The sequence below is a fragment of the Orcinus orca genome, chromosome 2 (genome assembly GCF_937001465.1).
Source record: "Orcinus orca chromosome 2, mOrcOrc1.1, whole genome shotgun sequence".
Taxonomy (NCBI): domain Eukaryota; kingdom Metazoa; phylum Chordata; class Mammalia; order Artiodactyla; family Delphinidae; genus Orcinus; species Orcinus orca.
The window spans coordinates 110,255,646-110,276,785 of record NC_064560.1 but is presented as its reverse complement, the minus strand read 5'-3'; the positions used below and the strand labels follow the sequence as shown (position 1 = coordinate 110,276,785).

Sequence of the window (21,140 nt, the reverse complement as noted above, 5' to 3'; positions counted from 1 at the left end):
TCCCCAAAATGGCTCCTGCCAGTGTCCATATTTCCGGGGTGAACTGTAGTTACCTCCTGCCTCTCCTGGAGACTCTCCAAAATCAGCAGGTATGTCTGACCCAGGCTCCTCTCAAATTACTGCTTCTGCTCTGGGTCCTAGAGCATGTGAGATTTTGTGTACACCCCTTAACAGTGAAATCTTATTTCTCTCAGCCCTCTGTGACTCCCAGAAGAAAGCCCTGCTGGCCTTCAAAGCTATATGCTCTGTGGGCTTGTCTTCCTGGTTCAGGACCCCTGGACTGGGGAGCCTGACAAGGGGCTTGAACCTCTCCTTTGGGGGAACCTCTGCAATGTAATTCTCCAGTTTGTGGGTCTCCCACCCAGGGGCAAATTCACTGTATTGTGAATTTGCCCCTCCTACCTGTCTCTTCTTTATGTCTTTTTTTGTAGACCTTTTTTGGCAGGTTCTGGTCTTTTTCATCATTGGTTGTTCTGCAGATTGTTGTGATTTTGGTGTTTCAGTGAGAGGAGGTGAGCTCAGGGTCTTTCTACTTGGCCATCTTGGCCAATCTCCTGAACAGTTTTCTGACCCCAGTTTGCCTACAGTGTCAGGACTCTGGATCCGGTGCTCCTGAGGACCTCAGGACTGAACTGAACTCTCAGCAAACTTTCTTGATATGATAAGGAAAGGTCAGAACTCTGTGAATTAAGAATCGCAGACCCTGAGGGAAAGAAACCTCGAGATGGAGAGCCCTTAGGAATGGTGTCCCAGCTTCCATGCCCTCTCCTGGTGGGTGAGAGGCCTGTGAGAGTGGGTGTGGATGAGTGGGCATGATCAAGAGCAGTTTTCTCCTAGGGAGCTGGTTCTACAGTAGACTGACTCCTGGGTTCAGTGCTTGTGGTGAATGACCCACAAGAGAGCCTGCTGTGCTCAGTTTACAAGTGTGTAGGAAGCAGCAGGCCTCAGAGGAACTTGCAACCTTCCTGAGACACAGGATCACTGGAGTTGGATCACAGAACTGTTGTAGACAGGTGCAGTGAACACACTGAAGGGGGATAATCTTGGTGCAGCTGGAGGCAGAAAGACTGAACAGCATATCATGTTGATTTCATGTAGCAACAAAAATACATGGACACAAACCCAATCCAGCCTGTCATGCTTTTGAAATTCTGATATATCAGGGTCCTGTTAATCTTTCCTGATAGGTCTGGTCATAGCAGAGCTGTTGGGGAAACCCAGAACAGAGCTTGCCATGCAGATACAACTATACAGGACTGTGACCTTTTTATGTAAATGGCTGGTAGGGTTGATGGGATGTGTGTTTATCATCGGGATTTTTTCACGTCTCCATTTCCAGGAAAAGAAAAAGCGAAATCATTCAGGTTTGATGTAATTCTCCACCAGAGAGAATTTTACATTAAAAAGGGAACAGACCTCTTCTGATTTCTCCAAGACTCAGTACAGCTGCAAAAAACACATCATGTGGGGTATGAAAGTTACCCAGAAAAGCAGCTGCTTTCTGCTAACTGTCTCTACCACAGTGTTGCTTAACTTTGAACTCAAGCTAAGGATTCTAGAAATGTACTGAATGTGATGCCTTATTGCTGACACTACAACCAACCCTTGAGGGGCAAAAGGGAACTAGAGAGGGTAATGCTGCATTGATTTATGAAATGGGAGTAGCTGCAAAGACCAAAAATGACAGTGAATATTTGTGTGGAATGGATAGAGAGCAGAGAGTTGAGCTAGTGGGAAATCATAGCCACTTACCTGCTATGGACTTCGTTCAGTTAAAAAGAAGGCACCTTCCACTGTCCAATAGTAAAAATGAAACTGACCTCTATTTGTAGAGGTCGTAATTCCAGCTTACATCAAGGATGCAAAACAGCCTATGTCCTGAAAAGAGGTTATGACGTTGCCAGAAAAACATTTTGGATTCATTAGCAGTTAGTTGAAATAACAGATTTGGTGACATTGCCAGGTCCTGCCAAATGTATGTCAGGTGTCAAATGTACAAGACCCTTATGTTTATAAAGACATTTGTGAGAATGTTAGAACCTTTCATTGAGACCCAATCTTGTAAGTGAACCCAGTCTTGGATACACATGGGAATTTGCAAAATCAAATTCAGAGACACCTTGTTTCTCTCTAACCCTAAACTCGTAATACTGAGAATCCTTTTCTAACAGTACATAATGTTAGGCTCATACTGGGTATCAAAATGCTTAAAAAAGTAAATTGGTTTGCCTTTTTTTTTTTTTTTTGACAAAGTGTTTAAAATTGGTAAGGGGGAAATAATTTTGTCTTCAGCAATGTATGTGAAAACTAATCTTTCTCCCGGTAATCTACTAGCATTAAAAACAGTGTCTTCAAACCATTTAATAATTATGTTTGTAACCTATCTCTAGGAACTACAGTTAAAGTCAGAATATAGTACATTCTGTGGACAAAGCTGACTTTTAAAGAAAAACTAACAATTTACAGGTATGTAATATTTAAGTATGCTAATATAATATCAACCTAACTGTCCTTTATTTTGGCTTATCTAATTTACAAACATGATTTCTGAAGTTGAACAGTATTTGTAATGGCAATGTCCAAAGCAATTTTGGCTGAGTGAAGTGCTATTTGTTGAACAAAAATGTCGTTGTTTGTGCAAGTTTAAACATTTCATAAGGCCAGCTGAGTTCATTTCAACCCTACTTACAAAATAATTATTGGCAAGTGAAATGGGCTTGAGGGGTAGAGACAAGACTTTTCAAGCTTCTGAGATTTATAAAACCAAATTCTTCAACCATTGAAAGTAAAATCAAAAGGTCACAGACAATTGAAAAGTACAGGTTTAAATCTCAGAATTAAAAAAAAGTTCCGGCAAGAGGAATATTTACAATGGAACAGTGAGAAAAATGTTTTGTTACAGTCAGAAACACGGAAAATATGCTGTTGAGAATTGTTGGCTCTTAAATAAATAAAATCCGCACTGAGACTATTAAAAGTATCAAAGTGATCTACTCTGTGCCAACTCTATTTTGTTCTGTTGTTATAAAGAAAATCCATTATTGAATATAATGCAGTTCAGGTTAAATTATCAAAGACATTTTCCATTTGCAAGCTGTTGTTTACCATATGCTATATATTCTTCTCTAACAATTTTAGTACACCTCCATCAGAGAACCACAGGCGCAGAGATAAAAGGAAATTTTGAGTCATTTTAACTTCCTAACCAAGGTACAAATCCCTTCCAAACTAGTCATTTGACTCGCTCATAACTGATGCTCAATAGAGATGAAAATTTTTTGGATGGCAAAATAATAGATTAAAAAAAGTGCTTTGAGATGTTCATGGCCTGTTAGTGGAAGAAAGCATCCTTGTCCACTGGCTGCCTAGACTGAAACACTCTAGTGACAAGGGAGCTCACCACATTGCAAGGAAACACATTCTCTCAATGGGTAGCTTGACAATTAGGAAGGTTAAGTGCTAAACTGAGCTTTACACCAACTGACCCTGGTTTTGTCTTCTAGAATATACCTACTCCATCTTCATTAGCCTAGTTTTCTGAATATTTTTTTTCTGTACGTGAGCCTCTCACCGTTGTGGCCTCTCCCATTGAGGAGCACAGGCTCGGAACCCGCAGGCTCAGCGGCCATGGCTCACGGGCCCAGCCGCTCCGCGGCATGTGGGATCTTCCCGGACTGGGGCACGAACCCGTGTACCCTGCATTGGCAGGCGGACTCTCAACCACTGCGCCACCAGGGAAGCCCTTTGAAGATTTTTGAGAGGACTATTCTGTGTACTGTATGGTTTCTTCTCCATGCGGCAACCTCATTTCACTTTTATTTTCACTAGCCTTAAATGCCCTAAGGGCTTTTAAAAATTCATTATCAATTGAACAAGCTTAACTGTTAAATATTCAATATTGCTCTTAAAATAAAACAGCATTTTCAAATTATGACATTCAGAAAACAAGAGTTATAGCATTCAATTGGATTCAATTTGGGATTATCCCTTTGTAATTAGGCTAGCACTGACTAACAACAGATGTTTAGGGGAGAAAAAAAGGATGGAACGCCTAAGCTTGCCAGCGCTGTGTATATTTGAGGGGAGGGGGCATGATAAATTTTTATAATGGAACGCATGTGCTCTAAGACAATGAACTTGATGTTTTTAAGTACTGAAATCTAGTAGTTTAAAAGTCACAGGATTAATTAGGTCACGTTTTAGAAATAATGCTACAGTCTTAAATATCTTGTTGGTGAGAAATAACTCCGCTGTCTTGAATGAATAAAACAAAGGACTGACTCAAATATGTTAAATTTTCTTCTAGTGGTTATATATTTGGCACCTTTAGATGCTGTAACTAACAGATCCAGGATAGTTTAATTTCAGGAGACTTTATTTAGTCTCCAGAATGGCCCCTCCAATCCCACATCCATGCAAGAACACAAAGCCAAGGGGTACACTAAAAAAGAGACTGTTTTATTGTGTCATTTATGACATGGACCCCTTGTTGACAGGAATGGCCGAGGGTAATCTTGGCATATTGCACAGGTGTGATGAAGGATGCACTGGTGATCCTCTGGCTGCTGAGGCTGTTTCCTGGTCCTCCCAGACCTCCATGCATGTGTGGGCCAGTCACAGAAATTTCATTACCACTTGGTGTATACATTTAACAAGTCTTTGGTCTTAATAAGCACCATTACAAACCCTCACATTAAGGGCATTATTATTCTAGTTTATAAATGTTTCAATGATAAAAAATAGCACGATTACAGTATACACACACTTAATTTACATGTAATGTATTATACTCATAACTGAGATAAGCTACTGAACTAACTTTGGTTGATTGAAATTAATGAAGTATTTGAACTGAATACTTGTAATTTGGTTTCTAAGTTGTGTAAATATTACAGTGCATTTATAAATCTAGTTTGAGAATTTACTAGCACCAAATAGATATTATAAATGGCCAACCTAATACTTGTATTTGGAGAAGCAAAGTTTTACAATTTGAAAAAATAGAACAGTCCATAAATTGAAAGCACATTCCTGTACGTCTGCTAGAAGGATGGCACGTCAGCATGAATGGCCAACCCCCAGTGGAAATACATGTCCCAGTTTTCAAAAATAAACACATATGACAAGGTAGCTTAGCTACATACATGAGAAGCCTGAGAAAGTGGTTGTTTTGAACTAGGGTAGTCACCTGTACCTTGCTTTTGTAATACAAGAATAGTGCTTATTTATAGCAATTTACGTGGTGAAAGACTGTACCTATAATATGAAGATTCTGATTGGGGGAAAAATTCAGTTCTACCTATCTATCTTTGTTTTTTAATTATTTGGTCTCTGGATGGTGAATTAATGAAGCAAAATCTGAATTTTCATCTTCAGATTATCACCCAGTTCACCACTGAGGTAGTCTTTGTCATATTTATCTTCTAGCTGATTAAGTTCTTTCTTTTTATAAAGTGGACTACTACTGATTTGTAATGAATAGGTTCCAACCACTGGCTTCTTCTTTGTGAAGTGGAGGTAGCTGATCCCTTCCTTTTGGTTGATTTTAAAGAAGCCGTTTTCATTTCCAGATTCAATCAAGTATCTGTTGTGATTCGTCAGAGTCGTAAGGGCTGGAAGGAGTTCTAGGATTCGGACCTTGTTATTGATGTGGGAAATATTGAAAGCAAACACAGCTGTCTTCTCAACATCCCAGCTTGCAAGACTCACATTGGCTTCTATCTCAGGCTGATCCTGGAAAGACATACGGCAATGTGTTAAATAAAAGGTAAATATGCCACTTACTAAAGAAAAAGTGACTCAAATCTCACACTAACACAACTTTCTTCTCATGATGTATATACTATATTGAAAGTGAGTATTCATAAAATACTGCTTAAACCACAAATGTTAAATTGGCACATTTTTATAATATTAAAAAATAAACATGCCAAGGAGAAAGTTGAAATCACTTGTATTTGGCGGTCTTCTATTGCAGTGGGTCTCAGAGTATGGTCCCCTACCAACAGCATCAGTATCACCTGGGCATCTGTTAGAAATGCAAGCTCTTGGTGTCATCTGAGACCTAGTGAATCAGAAACCCTTCAGATGTTTTCCAGAAATCCGTTTTTTTTCTTTTCTTTTCTTTTTTTTGCGCGGTACGCGAGCCTCTCACTCTTGTGGTCTCTCCCGTTGTGGAGCACAGGCTCCGGACGCGCAGGCTCAGCTGCCATGGCTCACGGGCCTAGCCGCTCCACGTTATGTGGGATCTTCCCGGACCGGGACACGAACCCGTGTCTTCTTCATTGGCAGGCGGACTCTCAACCACTGCGCCACCAGGGAAGCCCCAGAAACCCATTTTAACAAGCCTTCCAGATGATTCAGATGTACACTCGAGTTTTTTTTTTTTTTTTTTCTTCCTGGATATCTGCACATGATCTGCTTGCTTTTTTTTTTAACATCTTTATTGGAGTATAATTGCCTTACAATGGTGTGTTAGTTTCTGCTTTATAACAAAGTGAATCAGTTATACATATACATATGTTCCCATATCTCTTCCCTCTTGTGTCTCCCTCCCGCCCACCCTCCCTATCCCACCCCTCTAGGTGGTCACAAACCACCGAGCTGATCTCTCCGTGCTATGTGGCTGCTTCCCACTAGCTATCTGTTTTACGTTTGGCAGTGTATATATGTCCATGCCACTCTCTCACTTTGTCACAGCTTACCCTTCCCCCTCCCCATATCCTCAAGTCCGTCATTTCCCAAACCACAGCAGATGCGTTGCAGCACTGATGCTAAGAAAGAACTAGTTTATTTCAATTTTATTCAGTGACGCAAAACCATCCCCACCGAAAGACACACCTATGAACCTACTTCCTGGCTCTGATGATCTGCTAATATTCAATGCTTTTCACTGGCTTCTTGCTTGCCTCTCTGGGACCACATGTGCTGGATTCTCCGGGCCTGCAGCCAGAGGTCTGGGTGAGTATCTGCATTTCTGAGTTGATGGAAAGGCTGCAGCAGCCGTAGGCAAAGAAAACCAGGCTGCTTGAGCTCCATGTTGTTTTTGTCTAGAATCCAAGTTCCCTCACACTCCACATGGCTGTTTTCAGTAGAGGAGTCTCTAGCTTTCAGAACTTGTCATCCCTGTGTAGGGAGAACTATGTCACTTCACTATTCTGCCCACTTGCTGTCCTGGATCTCAGACCTTGTCCTTTCAGCAGACTTTGGGTGGGTGTTCGACTTTCTTTTCGGCGAGACAGAGGAAATGAGCAAGTATGTGAAAACCTTCGAACGGCCACTCCCTAAAAGCAGCAAGAAACTCCAGAGAGCCTCACAGACCCTTGTAAAATACAGCCTAGAGCTCAGGGAATGTCTGAATTTTCTCCTCAGGGAGATTTTTCCCACTTTGGGGCACCCTTGGAGGAAACCATAGGAATCTGGAGGACCTTTCTGCAATAGGAGACATCAGGAGAAACCACCTTCTGACCTACCTCAATGTTGGAGGCATCTGTTTCATTTGCGCTTCTCCGCTTCCTGCCCCGTTTGGGGTAGCCGTTGATCTTACACTCATAACACGCCTCTGGGGAGAGGGAATTGTCATCCATTTCACCACTGACAGGTGGCTCTGGGTTTCCTCGGCCCATGCCCATTCCAGAAACACAGTGCCTATGGTAGAAGGGAAACAGATGTTTTTCGTTAGAATTGGGAGATGGAGGAGGGAGAGTTCTGGTGAAGCCTGGACCCCTCCCTAGTGACATTCAGTCCTTGATTATTTGTCCACTGGACGATCGGCGGTTCTGAGAACAACACTGAAGCCCTCGGTGTTTGGCCTCAAATTCTCAGTTCCCTGGGTTGACTTGATTTCTTTTTACTGTCTCTCAAGGCCCCGTTTTGCATATTTATTTGTCCCTTCACTTCCCAAATGAAATGTGGCAGGTGTTTTGCTGTACTGCTGGGGAGGAAACGGGGAGTGGAAACAAGAGAAGAACAGAGGATGAGGGAGACCATGTGACTCGGGAGGTTCAATAAAAATGCCTTGTTTTTATGAAACAGGCTCCACCTGAGTGAGAAAGGGATGAGACATCACTGTTCAGTTCCTTGCCCTCTTGCTGCTTAACTGATAACTATCATTGCCACCTCCACTTCCACCACCACCGCTGTCACCAGCCTTCACCACTCCAGCTTCTGAGCAGTCTCTCCTCTCACTTATCCTCTCACTTATCAGACCTCTCACTTTGGCTGAAGCTCCTCCTGGAGATAAGAAGAAAGCGCTAGGTGACAACTGAGGTTGATTGAGATATAAATTGTGAGGATATGCAATGTATAAAATACACGTATCAAAGCTTGCCCAACTGTGGGAAGTTGCTTCAAATCATTCAAAACCACTAGGTCCACTGGCTCTGACTCATGTGAGGCTGCATAAACAAACCCATGCCCAAGAGAAAACTAGTTGAGCTGTTTTTCTTTGCCTTTCAGTTTTTAAAGCCAAGTTATGGAGGGAGGCTTGCGTGTCTCACAAGTACCTTGTTTCGTTATTCTGCTTTTACTATTTCATAGGCCACTTGGAATGTATTTACCAGGCTCCTCCTTCAAAATGTGTTGACATAGTTAAATGATCCTAAAAGAATCTTTACATTGGGGTAGGGTCCACTCTAGTGACTCACGGAGGAGCCCAAACTGTAATAAATGGGTAGGTCTCTACTACTGGGTCCACTACTGGGTCCATAATGTAGAACAAATACTGTTTTCTCTTTCTGTATTAGTTGATCTATTCTTTATAACTCATTTCCTTTATGCCTTTAAGATTCAAAATATAATGCCAATAAGAACACTTCGTATTTTGCAGCAATTTCCAGGTTTCTAATATTTTCTGTAATCCTGCTGAGCCCGACACATTTCCTTGTCCTTTAATCTTGCACCATGAAATGTGCAGGAACAGTAAAATGGATGAAATGATAAATGCTCATCCTGTATGTGTGTGCATTCACATAATGATTAAATTATTGGAAGGCAAACCCCAAATTCACAGGCTTTTGGCTCCTTTCTCAGAACTCCCTTCCAGTATTTTCATATCCCTGGAACACCACTTACAAGAAGTGTGACTATAAAGTCCCACTGGCCAGAAGCCAGTTTGGAGTGTCACAGTTTTTGCTGGGAAAATGGTTCTGGCATTAAACTTACAAAGAATGAGTCTACTGAGAGCCAGACACAAACATCTGGAAATTTGAGTCCTATTGCTGGCATTCTGTGTGCTTCCCATGAAACATTCTTTTACCTTCTACACACCCCAAAATGAATCACTTGATGTTTGTGTGTCAAGAAATCAAAGAACACAAAATTAACAATTGGATATATACACGTAAGTGTGTGTTGTGGAATATGTGACTTTGTGTGTGTGGGGGAGTATATATAAGTGTGTATGTTGGTGTGTATATATATGTGTATGTATATTTAATGTCTGTGTTCCTAATTAAAAAGTTAAAATTTGAGCTCCTACACAGAGTAGCCAGAACCGAGACAACCAAGTCCAGATGAATTCAGTGGGGAAGAAGACCGAAACTTTGAAAACTTAACACTAACTCTTAAATTACTGAGTAGAATAAAAACGCATCTTTCCTGCCCCAGCTCTCACACGTACAATGTGGTGAAGTATTCTACCTGGAAAATACAGTAATTCTCTTAACTCTTATATTTAATGCTCTTTTGGCAATTTTGAATGTACATTTAAGTCTGAAATGTAAAATACACTTTAAAACTGTAAAGGACTCCACAAAAGGTATCTTTTTGGTTTATCCTAACAGGAGCTGGATGAGAAGGCATTTTAAGTCGAGACAGAATCCTGCTTGCCCCAGGAGAAGGCTGCATCAGCAAAGTGCAGCCTGAGTCCAGTTCTGTCACGGGTCGCAGCCCCTGTATTTCCTGAGAGATGAATCGCTTTCCAACAAGATGTGAAGATCAAGAGAATGAGACAGGTAAGCCATAGAGCGAGATATTTACAATGTCATTTCATTATTTTGTTTGACATTCTGTGAATTTCCAGAAACCTAGATGTCCCCTTTCAAATAAAATAACCTAAAACCTTTGCAGCACTAATTGAAATTAACTCAAGAATCATAAAAAGTATGGTCCTACTCTACTAGGACAGGTCATTTTGAATTAAATATACTTAATTATGTTATGAATGAGAAAGCCTCCAACCACGACCATGGCTAGCAGTGCTTACCCTTGGCCTATTCGGAAGTAGCCAGGTGGACAGGCACAGAGGTAGCCGCCCTCGGTATTGGAACAGCCGTAACTGCAGGGGGCCTGAGAAGAGCCACATTCATTGATGTCTTGGCACCCACCACTGAACTGTTCGTACTGGAAGCCAGCAGGACACATGCACTTGTAGCTCCCCAGCGTGTTGTGGCAGGAGGCTCCTCCGCAAATGTGAGCACTGAGGCATTCATTTTCATCTGCAGATAAAACCAGAAGACACCGCACATGTGATACCAGCCAGAGGTTGCTATGGAGGTGTCTGGATCAGGCCACCTGCTGCCGGCCAGCTGGCCCTCCCCTAGGCTCTTGGGAAGGTAACACAGGCAGAGGTGGCTGCGGTGGGAAAGGGAACAAGAGACAAAGATGTGGAAACAGGTGTGGTCTCTTGCCATATGGTGAGTGAACGTGGTTTCTGAGGTCAAGTGCACCAGGCAGAATACATTAGGGAGTGGCATTCTGAGGACCAGCAGACTCCAGTTCTCATCTGAAGCCAATACTTGTATGTTCTGCTCTACGGGAGCATCCCGTGTAGAACGTGGGGATGGTTCATGGCTAAGGTTCAGGGTTCAGGGTGGGAGGGCAGGAATCAGTTCTTTGCACCTTTGCTTCACAAGTGCCCACTAATAGGATGATTATCTCCACAACAGAGATGAACCATATTCCTGGAGGCTGCTTTCTCAGTCTTCCTTTTTCAGGATGAGTAGGGCTGGCAAGGGCTGACACCCTGCAGGAAGTGTCGGCCCACTAGGACTTCATTTTCAAAAGTCCATAAAAGCCTCCAGGTGCTTGCCCTGGGGATGAGTAGTGTCTTCTGGTATGTCTGCTCCCATCTCTGAATGGGCCCCTTTATCCAAACCACCTCCTGCCCAGAGTCTGGGCCATGTCTAAAGCTAAGTATGGCTGGAACAGATTCAGTGCAGACTTCACAGGCAATAATTGGGGAAAACCTACAAGAGACACAGATGCTGCAGAACTAGCTACAGATAGGGACTGGCCAAGTCTGATGGCAATAAGTAGGAAAAAGAAATCTAACTTTAACAAATCAATTCAAAGGGAAGAAACCCCTCAAGTTTCTCATCATGTCTGATGTATACTTTTTTGAAATTTCCAATATATTTTTGTAGACCTGCCTTTGTAGGGCAGCACGGATGTTTGCTGGTAAGACATTTCTTAACTGCTAGAGCCCATTTTCAGGCATATGTTCATATGAATGCATGTGACTGACCTTCTCCTCACTTAGCAAATACCTAATTCCAATGGAAGAGAGGAGGAGAAAGGCAACGAAAACTTATTAGATGCCTACTGTATGACAGTCGGGATACTAGGTACTTCACTCCATTTACTTAACCTGCCTAACAGTCACAGAGGTAGGTATTAAAATCCCTATTTTCCAGGTGAAGAAAGCAAGACTCGGAAAGCCCCACCAAGATCTCCCAGCAGCAGCCGCAGGGCAGAGATGCACACCCAGGTCTGTCTGACTACAAAAGTCACACGCTTTCCTTTATATCACAGTGTCTCTCAAAAGACTCACCCACATTTAAACTGGTCCTTTCTCTTTTACTTTGTCATTGGCTGAGGTAGATTCATTTTTCAAGAACAAAATTGTTTCTAAGAAAATACCTTTTTTTTTTTAAATTAGGAGAACAGGTGGGTAAAAACAGTGAGGGCAGGATACTTGCATATATATACATACACACACACACACAATTCAGACTGCCTTCCACCCTTCCTTCCTCTCTTCCTTCTCTTCCTCCCCCTTCCTTTCTCGACCTGCCCCCCCCCCCACTTCTTGCCTGTATGTAGTTACAGAGAGAAGAAGGAGTAGATATACAATAAGAAAGCTATTGGTTGAGCTGCCTACTATGGCTCAGTGCCTAGCTATGCATCTGTTTGAGATCCTTTATATTCCAAGGACTCTCAAGTACCCACCCAAGGTCACTTAGGTTCTAAGGTTCCTAAAACAAAATGATTCAATATGCCATCATCTGTGTTCTTTTTTCCCTTATTTTAAATTAGAGGTGAGCAGTGTGATAGAAACTAATGGAGACCATGGGCATCCAGGATGAATGAAGAACCGAGGGTAGTTGCTTTGGTGAAGGGAATATCTCTGGGCTGAATGTCTTCTCCTTGCCTCGCTTATCCACCTCCAGACTTCTCGCCTGCCCTCGGCTCTACAAGGCTGATCGGAATGGAGCATCCACAAGCTCCTCTCCTGTATCCTGAGCTTTTGGTTGGGCTCAGCCATCTGTTACCTGCTGGGACTCTGGCTGATAAAACCTCTAAGGTAAGGCATGGGTATATGTGGGGAAGACCTGTTAATACAGAGCTTAGATTTATTCTGTTTTGTTCCAAGGAGCAGAAATAGGACCAGTGGTTAGGAGTTAGTGGGAGAAGAGCTTCATCCTTTATGAAAAAGATATTTCTAAAAATTAAAGTTTTCTATGCATAGATTGGGCTGTCTTGGGAGAAGGTGAGTACCTTTCTAGGTTGGAGAGGGATTGATATGTTAGGAAACAGATCAGACTAGATCATTGCTAAGGTTCTTTCTAAATTTGAGTATCTCTGTTTTTAACTTGGAGTATCTATTCCTGTTAAGAACTCTCCCTGTCCCCTTTTCACATTCTTTTCTACTTTATTTTACATTTTTTCCTCCCTGAGAATCTAATAAGTTGAAATTAAACTTGCTTATCTGGGTTGGAGAGATGGGGTAGAGTGGAGCACGGATTAAGATAAGAAATTGGCAAATGTTCAATGTTTACAGCTTGAAAACAATCTGTTTGTGCACTCACCCTTTCTTTCAATATACAAATACCATGATTTGTTTAACATGTTTTGCACTTTTCCTGACCTTTTTCATCCTGTGTGTGCACCCTGGAGCAAATGGCTCCACAAGGAATTTTTCTACACACCCAAATCTTTGTTTTATTCTTTCAGTTGTTACTTAAATTGGTGAGGGTTTTGCTCTTTTCATAAAAAGAGACAATTCTAATTTGAATGAAATAGGATTAGAGTCTCTGAAAGACACTCCTTAAAAGCAGATGGAAACCTACTTACTCTGTCCTCTAAACTCAAAGTTTCCAGCATCAGGCTCGCATAGTGTGTCTTAGCTGTGGTGTTAAGGGAGAGCCACTGGGAGAACTCCAAATGTAGAACAGCCTTTCCTTTACTAATTTCCTATAGGTCATGATGGGTCAGCTCCAACTTCAAGCTGCAAGTTTGATATTTTCTAGAAAGCAATGATATCCGTGGCCCTTTACCCTATAAACCCATCCATCTTCCAAGAGGGAACGTCTGGCTGCCTAGGAGCAAGGATCGAGGGAGGGCTGGTCCAAGAGATCTGCTCTGCATGGCTCTGGGGAAGCCATTCTGGCCCAAGGCAATGCAGTGCTCATTCTGGGTAAGTATAATTCCCAAGAAATATGAGACCAGTTTGAACTGGTATCTTCTGGGCATCAAAACCCCCAAACCTCTTCCCACTTTTTAAAAACTGAAATATAGTTGATTTCCAATAGTGGTAGTTTCACGCGTATAGCAAAGTGATTCACTTATATATATTATATAGGTCCATCCATGTTGCTGCAAATGGCAATATTTCATTTTTTATGGCTGAGTAATATTCCATTGTGTGTGTGTGTGTGTGTGTGTGTGTGTGTGTGTGTGTGTGTGTGTGTGTGTATCTTCCTAAACCAATCATCTGTTGATGGGCACTTGGGTTGTTTCCACATTTTGGCTATTGTAAATAGTGCTGTTATGAATGCTGGGGTGCATGTATCCTTCTGAATTAGAGTTTTCATCTTTTGGGGATATATGCCCAGGAGTGGGATTGCTGGATCATATGGTAGCTCTATTTTTAGTTTATTAAATAACCTCCACACTGTTCTCCATAGTGGCTACACCAATTTACATTCCTACCAACAGTGCAGGAGGGTTCCCTTTTCTCCACACATTCTCCAGATGTAGACTTTTTGATGATAGTAGACTTTTTTGGAGATAGTAGACTTTTTGATGACAGTCATTCTGACCAGTGTAAGGTGATGATACCTCATAGTGGTATTGATTTGCATTTCTTTAATAATTAACAATGTTGAGCCTATTTTCATGTGCTGATTGGTCATCTGTTTGTCTTCTTTGGAGAAATGACTATTTAGGTCTTCTGTCTACTTTTTGATTGGGTTGTTTGTTTTTTTGATACTGAGTTGTATGAGCTGTTTGTGTATTTTGGATATTAACCCCTTGTCGGTTTCATCATTTGCAAATATTTTCTCCCATTCCATAAGTTGTCTTTTCATTTTGTTGATGGTTTCCTTTGCTGTAGAAAAGCTTTTAAGTTTGATTAGATACCATTTGTTTATTTTTGCTTTTATTTCTTTTGCTTTGGGAGACTGATCTAAGAAAATATTGCTACGATTTATGTCCAAGAATGTTTTGCCTATGTTCTCTTCTAGGAATTTCATGGTGTCATGTCTTATATTTAGGTCTTTAAACCTCTTGAGTTTATTTTTGTATATGGTGTGACGGAGAGTTCTAACTTCACTGACTTACATGTGGCTGTCCAGCTTTCCCAGAACCATTTGCTGAAGAGACTGTCTTTTCTCCATTGTATATTCTTGCTTCCTTTGTTGCAGATTAACTGACTGTAGGTGCGTGGGTTTATTTCTGGGCTCTCTATCTGTTCCACTGATCTATATGTATGTTTTTGTGCCAGTACCATGCTGTTTTGATTATTTCAGCTTTGTATTATAGTCTGAATTCTGGAAGGTTTATGCCTGCAGCTTTGTTCTTTTTCCTTGGAATTGCTTTGAAAATTCTGGGTCTTCGGTGGTTCCATTATAAATTTTGGGATTTTTTTCTAGTTCTGTGAAAAATGTCACAGGAAATTTGATAGGGATCACATTAAATCTATACATTGCTTTGGGTAGTATGTCCATTTTAACAACATTAGTTTTTCTAATCCAAGAGCATGAGATATCTTTCCATTTCTTTGAATCATCCTTTATTAATCCTTTATTAATTCTTTATTAATGTTTTATAGTTTTCAGCATATAGGTTTTTCACTTCCTTGGTAAAGTTTATTCCTAGATATTTCATTTTATTGATGTGATTTTAAACAGGATTTTTTTTTTTTTTACTTATATTGTTGGTGTAAGGAAATGGAACAGATTTCTATATATTAATCTTGTATCCTGCTACCTTGCTGAATTCATTTATTAGTTCCAACAGTTTTTGTCTGGAGTCTTTAGGGTTCTCCATATAGAGTATCATGTCATCTGCAAATAGTGACAGTTTTACCTCTTTGCTTCCAATTTGGATACCTTTTATTTCTTCTATGATTGCTGTGGCTAGCATTTCCAATACTATGTTGAATAGAAATGGTGAGAGAGTGGGCATCCTTGTCTTTTTCCAGATTTTAGTGGGAAAGGCTTTCAGCTTTTCACCATTTAACATTATATTGGCTGTTGGTTTGTCGTAATGGCTTTTATAATGTTGGGATATGTTCCCTCTATACCCACTTTGGTGAGAGTTTTTATCATGAATGGATGTTGAATTTTATCAAATGCTTCTTCTGCATCTGTTGAGATGATCATGTGGTTTTTGTCTTTCCCTTTGTTCATGTGGTGTAACACATTGATTTTGCATGTGAGCCACCTTTGTGACCTAGGAATGAATCCAACTTGATCATGGTGTATGATCCTTTTTATGTATTGTTGGATTCAGTTTGCTAATATTTTATTGAGGATTTTTGCATCTATATTCATCAAAGATATTGGCCTGTAATTTTCTTTTTGTGTAGTGTCTTTGTCTGGTTTTGGCATCAGGGTGATGGTGGCTTCATATAATGACTTTGGGAGTGTTACCTCCTCTTAAATCTTTTGGAATAGTTTGAGAAGGCTAGTATAAGTTGTTCTTTGTATATTTGGTAGAATTCCCCAGTGAAGCAGTCCGGTTCTGGACTTTTGTTTGCAGGGAGTTTTTTTCATTACAGATTCTATTTTACTTCTAGTGATTGGTCTGTTCAAATTATCTAGTCTGTTCAAATTATCTGTTTCTTCTTGATTCAGTTTTGGCAGGTTGTATGTTTCTAAAAACTTGTCCATTTCTTCTACGTTGTCCAATTTGTTGGCATATAACTGTTCATGGTATTCTCTTATGATTTTTTGTATTTCTGTGGTATCAGTTGTTATTTATCCTCTTTCATTTCTTATTTTGTTTCTTTGGGTCCTCTCTTTTCTTCTTGGTGAGCCTGGCTAGTGGTTTGTCAATTTGGGTTATCTTTTCAAAAAACTGGTTCTTGGTTTTATTGATCTTTTCTGGGTTTTTTAAAAATCTCTGTTCCCTCTCTGATCTTTCTTATTTCCTTCTGCTGACTTTAGGTTTTGCTTGTTGTTTTTCTAATTCTTTTAGGTGGTAGGTTAGGTTGTTTGAGATTTTTCTTGCTTTTGAGGAAGGCCTGTATTGCTGTGAACTTCCCTCTTGAAACTGTTTTTGCTGCATCCCATAGATTGTGTAAGTTTGTGCTTCCATTGTTGTTTGTCTCGAGGTATTTTCTGATTTCTTCTTTGATTTCATTGTTAACCCATTGGGTGTTTTAGTAGCATGTTGTTTAGTCTCCATGTGTTCATTTTTTTCCCCATTTTTCTTTCTGTGGTTGATTTCTCGTTTCATACTGTTGTGGTCAGAAAAGATGATTGAAATAATTTATATTCTCTTAAAGTTCTTGATGCTTGTTTTGTAACCTGGGAAGCGGTCTAGCCTAGAGAATGTTCCATGTGCGTTTGAAAAGAAGGTGTATTCTGGTATTTTTATTTTGGATGTAGTGTCCTGTAGATATCAATTAAGTCCAACTGGTCTGTTGTGTCATTTAGGACCTCTGCTGCCTCACTGAGGAAGATCTGTCCATTGGTGTCAGTAGGGTGTAAGTCTCCTACTATCATTGTATTCCAGTCAATTTCTCCCTTTATGTCTGTTAGTATTTGTTTTATATATTTAGGTGCTCCTATATTGGGTGCATGTATTATTGAGCGTAATATCCTCTTCTTGTAGTGATCCCTTTATCATTATATAATGTCCTTCTTTTTCTTTATGGACTTTGTTTTAAAGTCTATTTTGCCTGATATGAGTATTCCTACCCCTGTTTTCTTGTCATTTCCATTTGCATGAAATATCTTTTTCCATCCCCTCACTTTCAATCTGTGTGTCTTTCTCCCTGAAATGAGTGTCTTGTAGGCTGCATATTATAGGTTCTTGTTTTGTTTTTTTTTTTGTGGTATGCGGGCCTCTCACTGTTGTGGCCTCTCCCATTGCGGAGCACAGGCTCTGGACGCACAGGCTCAGTGGCCATGGCTCACGGGCCCAGCCGCTCTGCGGCATGTGGGATCTTCCCAGACTGGGGCACGAACCTGTGTCCCCTGCATTGGCAGGTGGACTCTCAACCACTGTGCCATCAGGGAAGCCCTAGGTTCTTGTTTTTTTATCCAATCTGCCACTGTGTCTTTCGATCAGAGCATTTAGTCCATTGACATTTAAAGTAATTATTGAGAGGTATGTACTTATTGTCATTTTAAACCTTGTTCTCCTGTTGATTTTGTAGTTCTTCTTTGTTCATGTCTTCTTTTTTGTTTTTCCTTTTGTGGTTTGATGGTTTTTTAAATATTATGTTTGAGTTTCCTTCTTTTTGGTTTTTGTGAATCTATTTTATGTTTTTAATTTGTGGTTACCCTGGTTTTCAAGTATGTTGACCCATAACTATATCTACTTGCTTTAAACTGATAGTCATATAAGCGCAAACACATTCTAAACAATCTACAATTTTTTAGTCCCCTCCTCCAAATTTTGTGATTTTGATGTCCTATTTTACATCTTCATGTTTGCTTTTGCTATTAATTGTAGATATAATCACCTTTACAACAATTTTTTGATTGTTTTTTAATCTATGTACTGGCTTAAGTGATCTTCAATCCTTTTATATATTTGCCTTTCCTATTGGGATTATCCCTTTCCTATAGATTCTTGCTTTTCTATTTAGAGAAGACCTTTCAATATTTCTTTTTTTTTCTTTTTTTTTCCTGGCTGCACCACATGGCATGCGGGAGCTTAGTTCCCTGACCAGGGATAACACTCATGCCCTCTGCAGTGGAAGCGTGGAGTCCAATAACTGGACTACCAGGGAATTCCCTCAATATTTCTTTTAAGGTAGGTTTAGTATTGCTGAATTCTTTTAGTTTTTGTTTATCTGAGAAATTTTTTCTCTCTCCTTGTATTCTAAATGATAATGTTGCCAAGTGTAGAGTATCTTAGGTTGCAGGTTTTTCCCTTTCAAGACTTTGATTATATCATGACACTCCCTCTGGCCTGCAAAGTTTCTACAGAGAAATAAGCTGAATCTTTCTCTTGCTACCTTTAGAATCCTCTCTTTAACTCTTGCCATTTTAATTATGATATGTCTTAGTGTGGGTCTGTTTAGTTTCATCTTGTTTGGGACCCTTTGTGCTTCCTGTCCCTTTAGGTTTGGGAAGTTTTCAGCCATAATTTCTTCAAATACACTTTAGATCCCCGTCCCTCTCTCTTCTCCTTCTGGAACCCCTGTTATGTGTAGATTGGCACACTTTGTATTATCTCATAGGCCCCATACGTTGCTTTCATTTTTTTCACTTTTCTTTCTGTCTGCTGTTGTGATTGGGTTATTTCCATTATTCTGTCTTCCAGATCACTTATTTGTTCTTATATGTTATTTACTGTGCTAGTCATTGCTTCTAGATTGGTTTTTATCTCAGCCGTTGAGTTGTCTAATTTTGCCTGGTTCCTCTTTATAGTTTCTAGTTCCTTGTTTAATCTTCATTTCTATTGATAATCTTTATTAATTCTTTAGCATTTTTCTTACCTCCTTTTTGAACTTGGGTGTAGTAGACTGGTGAGGTCTATTTCATTATCTGTTTTTTCAGGGGGGTTCTCTTATTCTTTTAACTGGGAAGAGTTCCTATGCTTTTTCATTTTACTTAACTGTTTCTCCTAAATTCATAGAGACAGAGAAAGTGATCTACTCTGGTCTTGAAGGGGTGTTTTCTGTGGGAGCATCCCTTTGTAGACTGTGTGATTCCAGTATTTTTGGTGAGAAGGCTATTTATGGTATGGATGCCAGCCACGTCTTTCCTCAGAGTGTGCTGGCCATTATTCCTTAGATAGAGGATGTGCTTGGTGTTGTGCATCTATAGCCTGCACTGGATGTTGGATGGGGCCTCCTTTCTGCTCTGTGGCTGTCACAGCCCCGTCAGGGTGGTGTCTGCTCCACAGCTGTTGGAGTAGAAGCCCTGAGGGTCAGGTTTGGTCAGGCTCCATTGCCCTTGAGTGTGTGCTCTGTCCCAAAGGAGGTGACCGCCGAAGCAAGTAAGGCCCGTGTGGTCACAGCAAACCTAAGTGCCACCCATGCAGGTGTCCATGGGTCTGCTGAGAAGCAGCCCAAGGTTGTGTCCCTTTCTGTTGTGTTCCTCCCAGACCTAGTGCTAGGCTGTGGTGTGGAGTGGGCTGCTGCTGGAGGCCAGGGTGCTGTGGCTTGCAGGAATCGAGGTGGTTGTGCTACTGCGTGGAACCTGGACTGCCTCTGTGACAGGCCACTCTGAGGATCTGCCCACCCCAGATCCGGCTCCAGGCTATGGGGTGGAATGGGTGGAGATGAGTGCTCTTGCCAGGAAACCACCTCTGCATACTCCTTTCCAGGGCCTGTCCACCCAAGTCACGCGTTTCTGTGGCACCACCTGGTGTGTGTGCTGACAAAATCCACCGTGGCCAGACCCTCCCCTGCCTGAGATTCAGCACTTAGTCGCTGCTTATACTGGCAGCCCAGCCCCACACTGAGTTTCAGACTGAGAAGTGTGGCAAGCTGGCAGCTGTCAGCGCTGGTCTCTCTCCACCCTGACTGCTAGCAAGCCGGCACGTGTGCACTCCTCACAAGCAGAGTCCAGTTCCCTCCATCTGTCCCAGCAGACCTCCCAGCAGGCAAGGAAGCTCCTCAGGGTGAGGGCTGTCCACGTGGACCTTCCCTCCTTCACAGATCGTCCCAGGGGTTCCAGTCGCATCCCAATGCCTTCTTTTTTATTTTATTTTTTCCACCCTACCCAGCTTCATGGAGATCTTTCCTGCCACTTTGGTTGAATAAGAAGTCTTCTGCCAGTTTCCAGTTGGTTTTCCGTGAGAGTTGCTCCACATGTAGACGTATTTTTGATGTGTTTGTGGGGGGGAGGTGAGCTCCACATTCCTCCTATTCTGCCATCTTCATCCTCCCCTCTCTTCCCACTTCCTAATAGACTCATTCTTCTACAAGTCCCAGGCAGGAGATGATCTTCATGGGGCCAAAATAGAATCTCCAGGCAACGAGGACATGACCTGGCTATCTCTACTATTTCTGGACTGAGTGTAGGAAGAGGAGGGTTAAGGCCCAGCAGTGACAGACCTCACCTCTTTTATACTCTTCTCCACAGCTCCAGTTTCATTCAAGGGACCTACGTAATAAGGGCAGATAGGCTCATATGCTGGGTATTGAATCAACAAAGCTCATGCTGGAAGTTCTGTGAACAGTGTCAGAAACTGGTGATTAAAATCCAAGACCTTCCTGAGCTGATAACAAAGGGCTTTTGATTAAAACCAGACAGCTCATCAGCAAGCTGTGCAGCCTAAACTCTAGCACTGTGGTCATTTTAGCCAAGACTACTCACCTCTGCAAAACTGCATCTTGTAAAGAATCAAGCCAGATGAGAGAGACACGCGTTTGATAAATGAACACGTACCAAATGTGTCTTCGTTTGGAGTAAAGTCAAGCGTTGCAATGTGGAGCCAGCCACCCAGAAGGCAGTTGCCCTTTGTTTTTGCTAAGTAGGGCTCTGTAGCCAAGAGAGTGGCAGCCAAAACAG

General features: G+C 41.3%; 1 protein-coding gene and 1 long non-coding RNA gene across 2 annotated transcripts in view; one reads left to right on the top strand and one right to left on the bottom strand.

The window, feature by feature from the left end:
* Nucleotides 1–4,437: 4,437 nt before the first annotated feature.
* FBN1 (fibrillin 1) overlaps nt 4,438–21,140 on the bottom strand; it is a 254,971-nt gene continuing 238,268 nt past the window's right edge. The window contains exons 64-66 of the mRNA XM_004281306.3: nt 10,205–10,436; nt 7,473–7,647; nt 4,438–5,733 (exon numbers count right to left, since the gene is read on the bottom strand). Coding sequence (XP_004281354.1) covers nt 5,344–5,733; nt 7,473–7,647; nt 10,205–10,436 — 797 coding nt within the window. The 3' untranslated portion in view covers nt 4,438–5,343. The remainder of the gene's footprint in view (nt 5,734–7,472; nt 7,648–10,204; nt 10,437–21,140) is intronic.
* On the top strand, nt 12,305–18,423 carry LOC125963525 (uncharacterized). Its single transcript, XR_007475579.1, has 3 exons — nt 12,305–12,523; nt 13,420–13,636; nt 17,103–18,423. It is a non-coding gene; the product is annotated as an uncharacterized LOC125963525 (long non-coding RNA).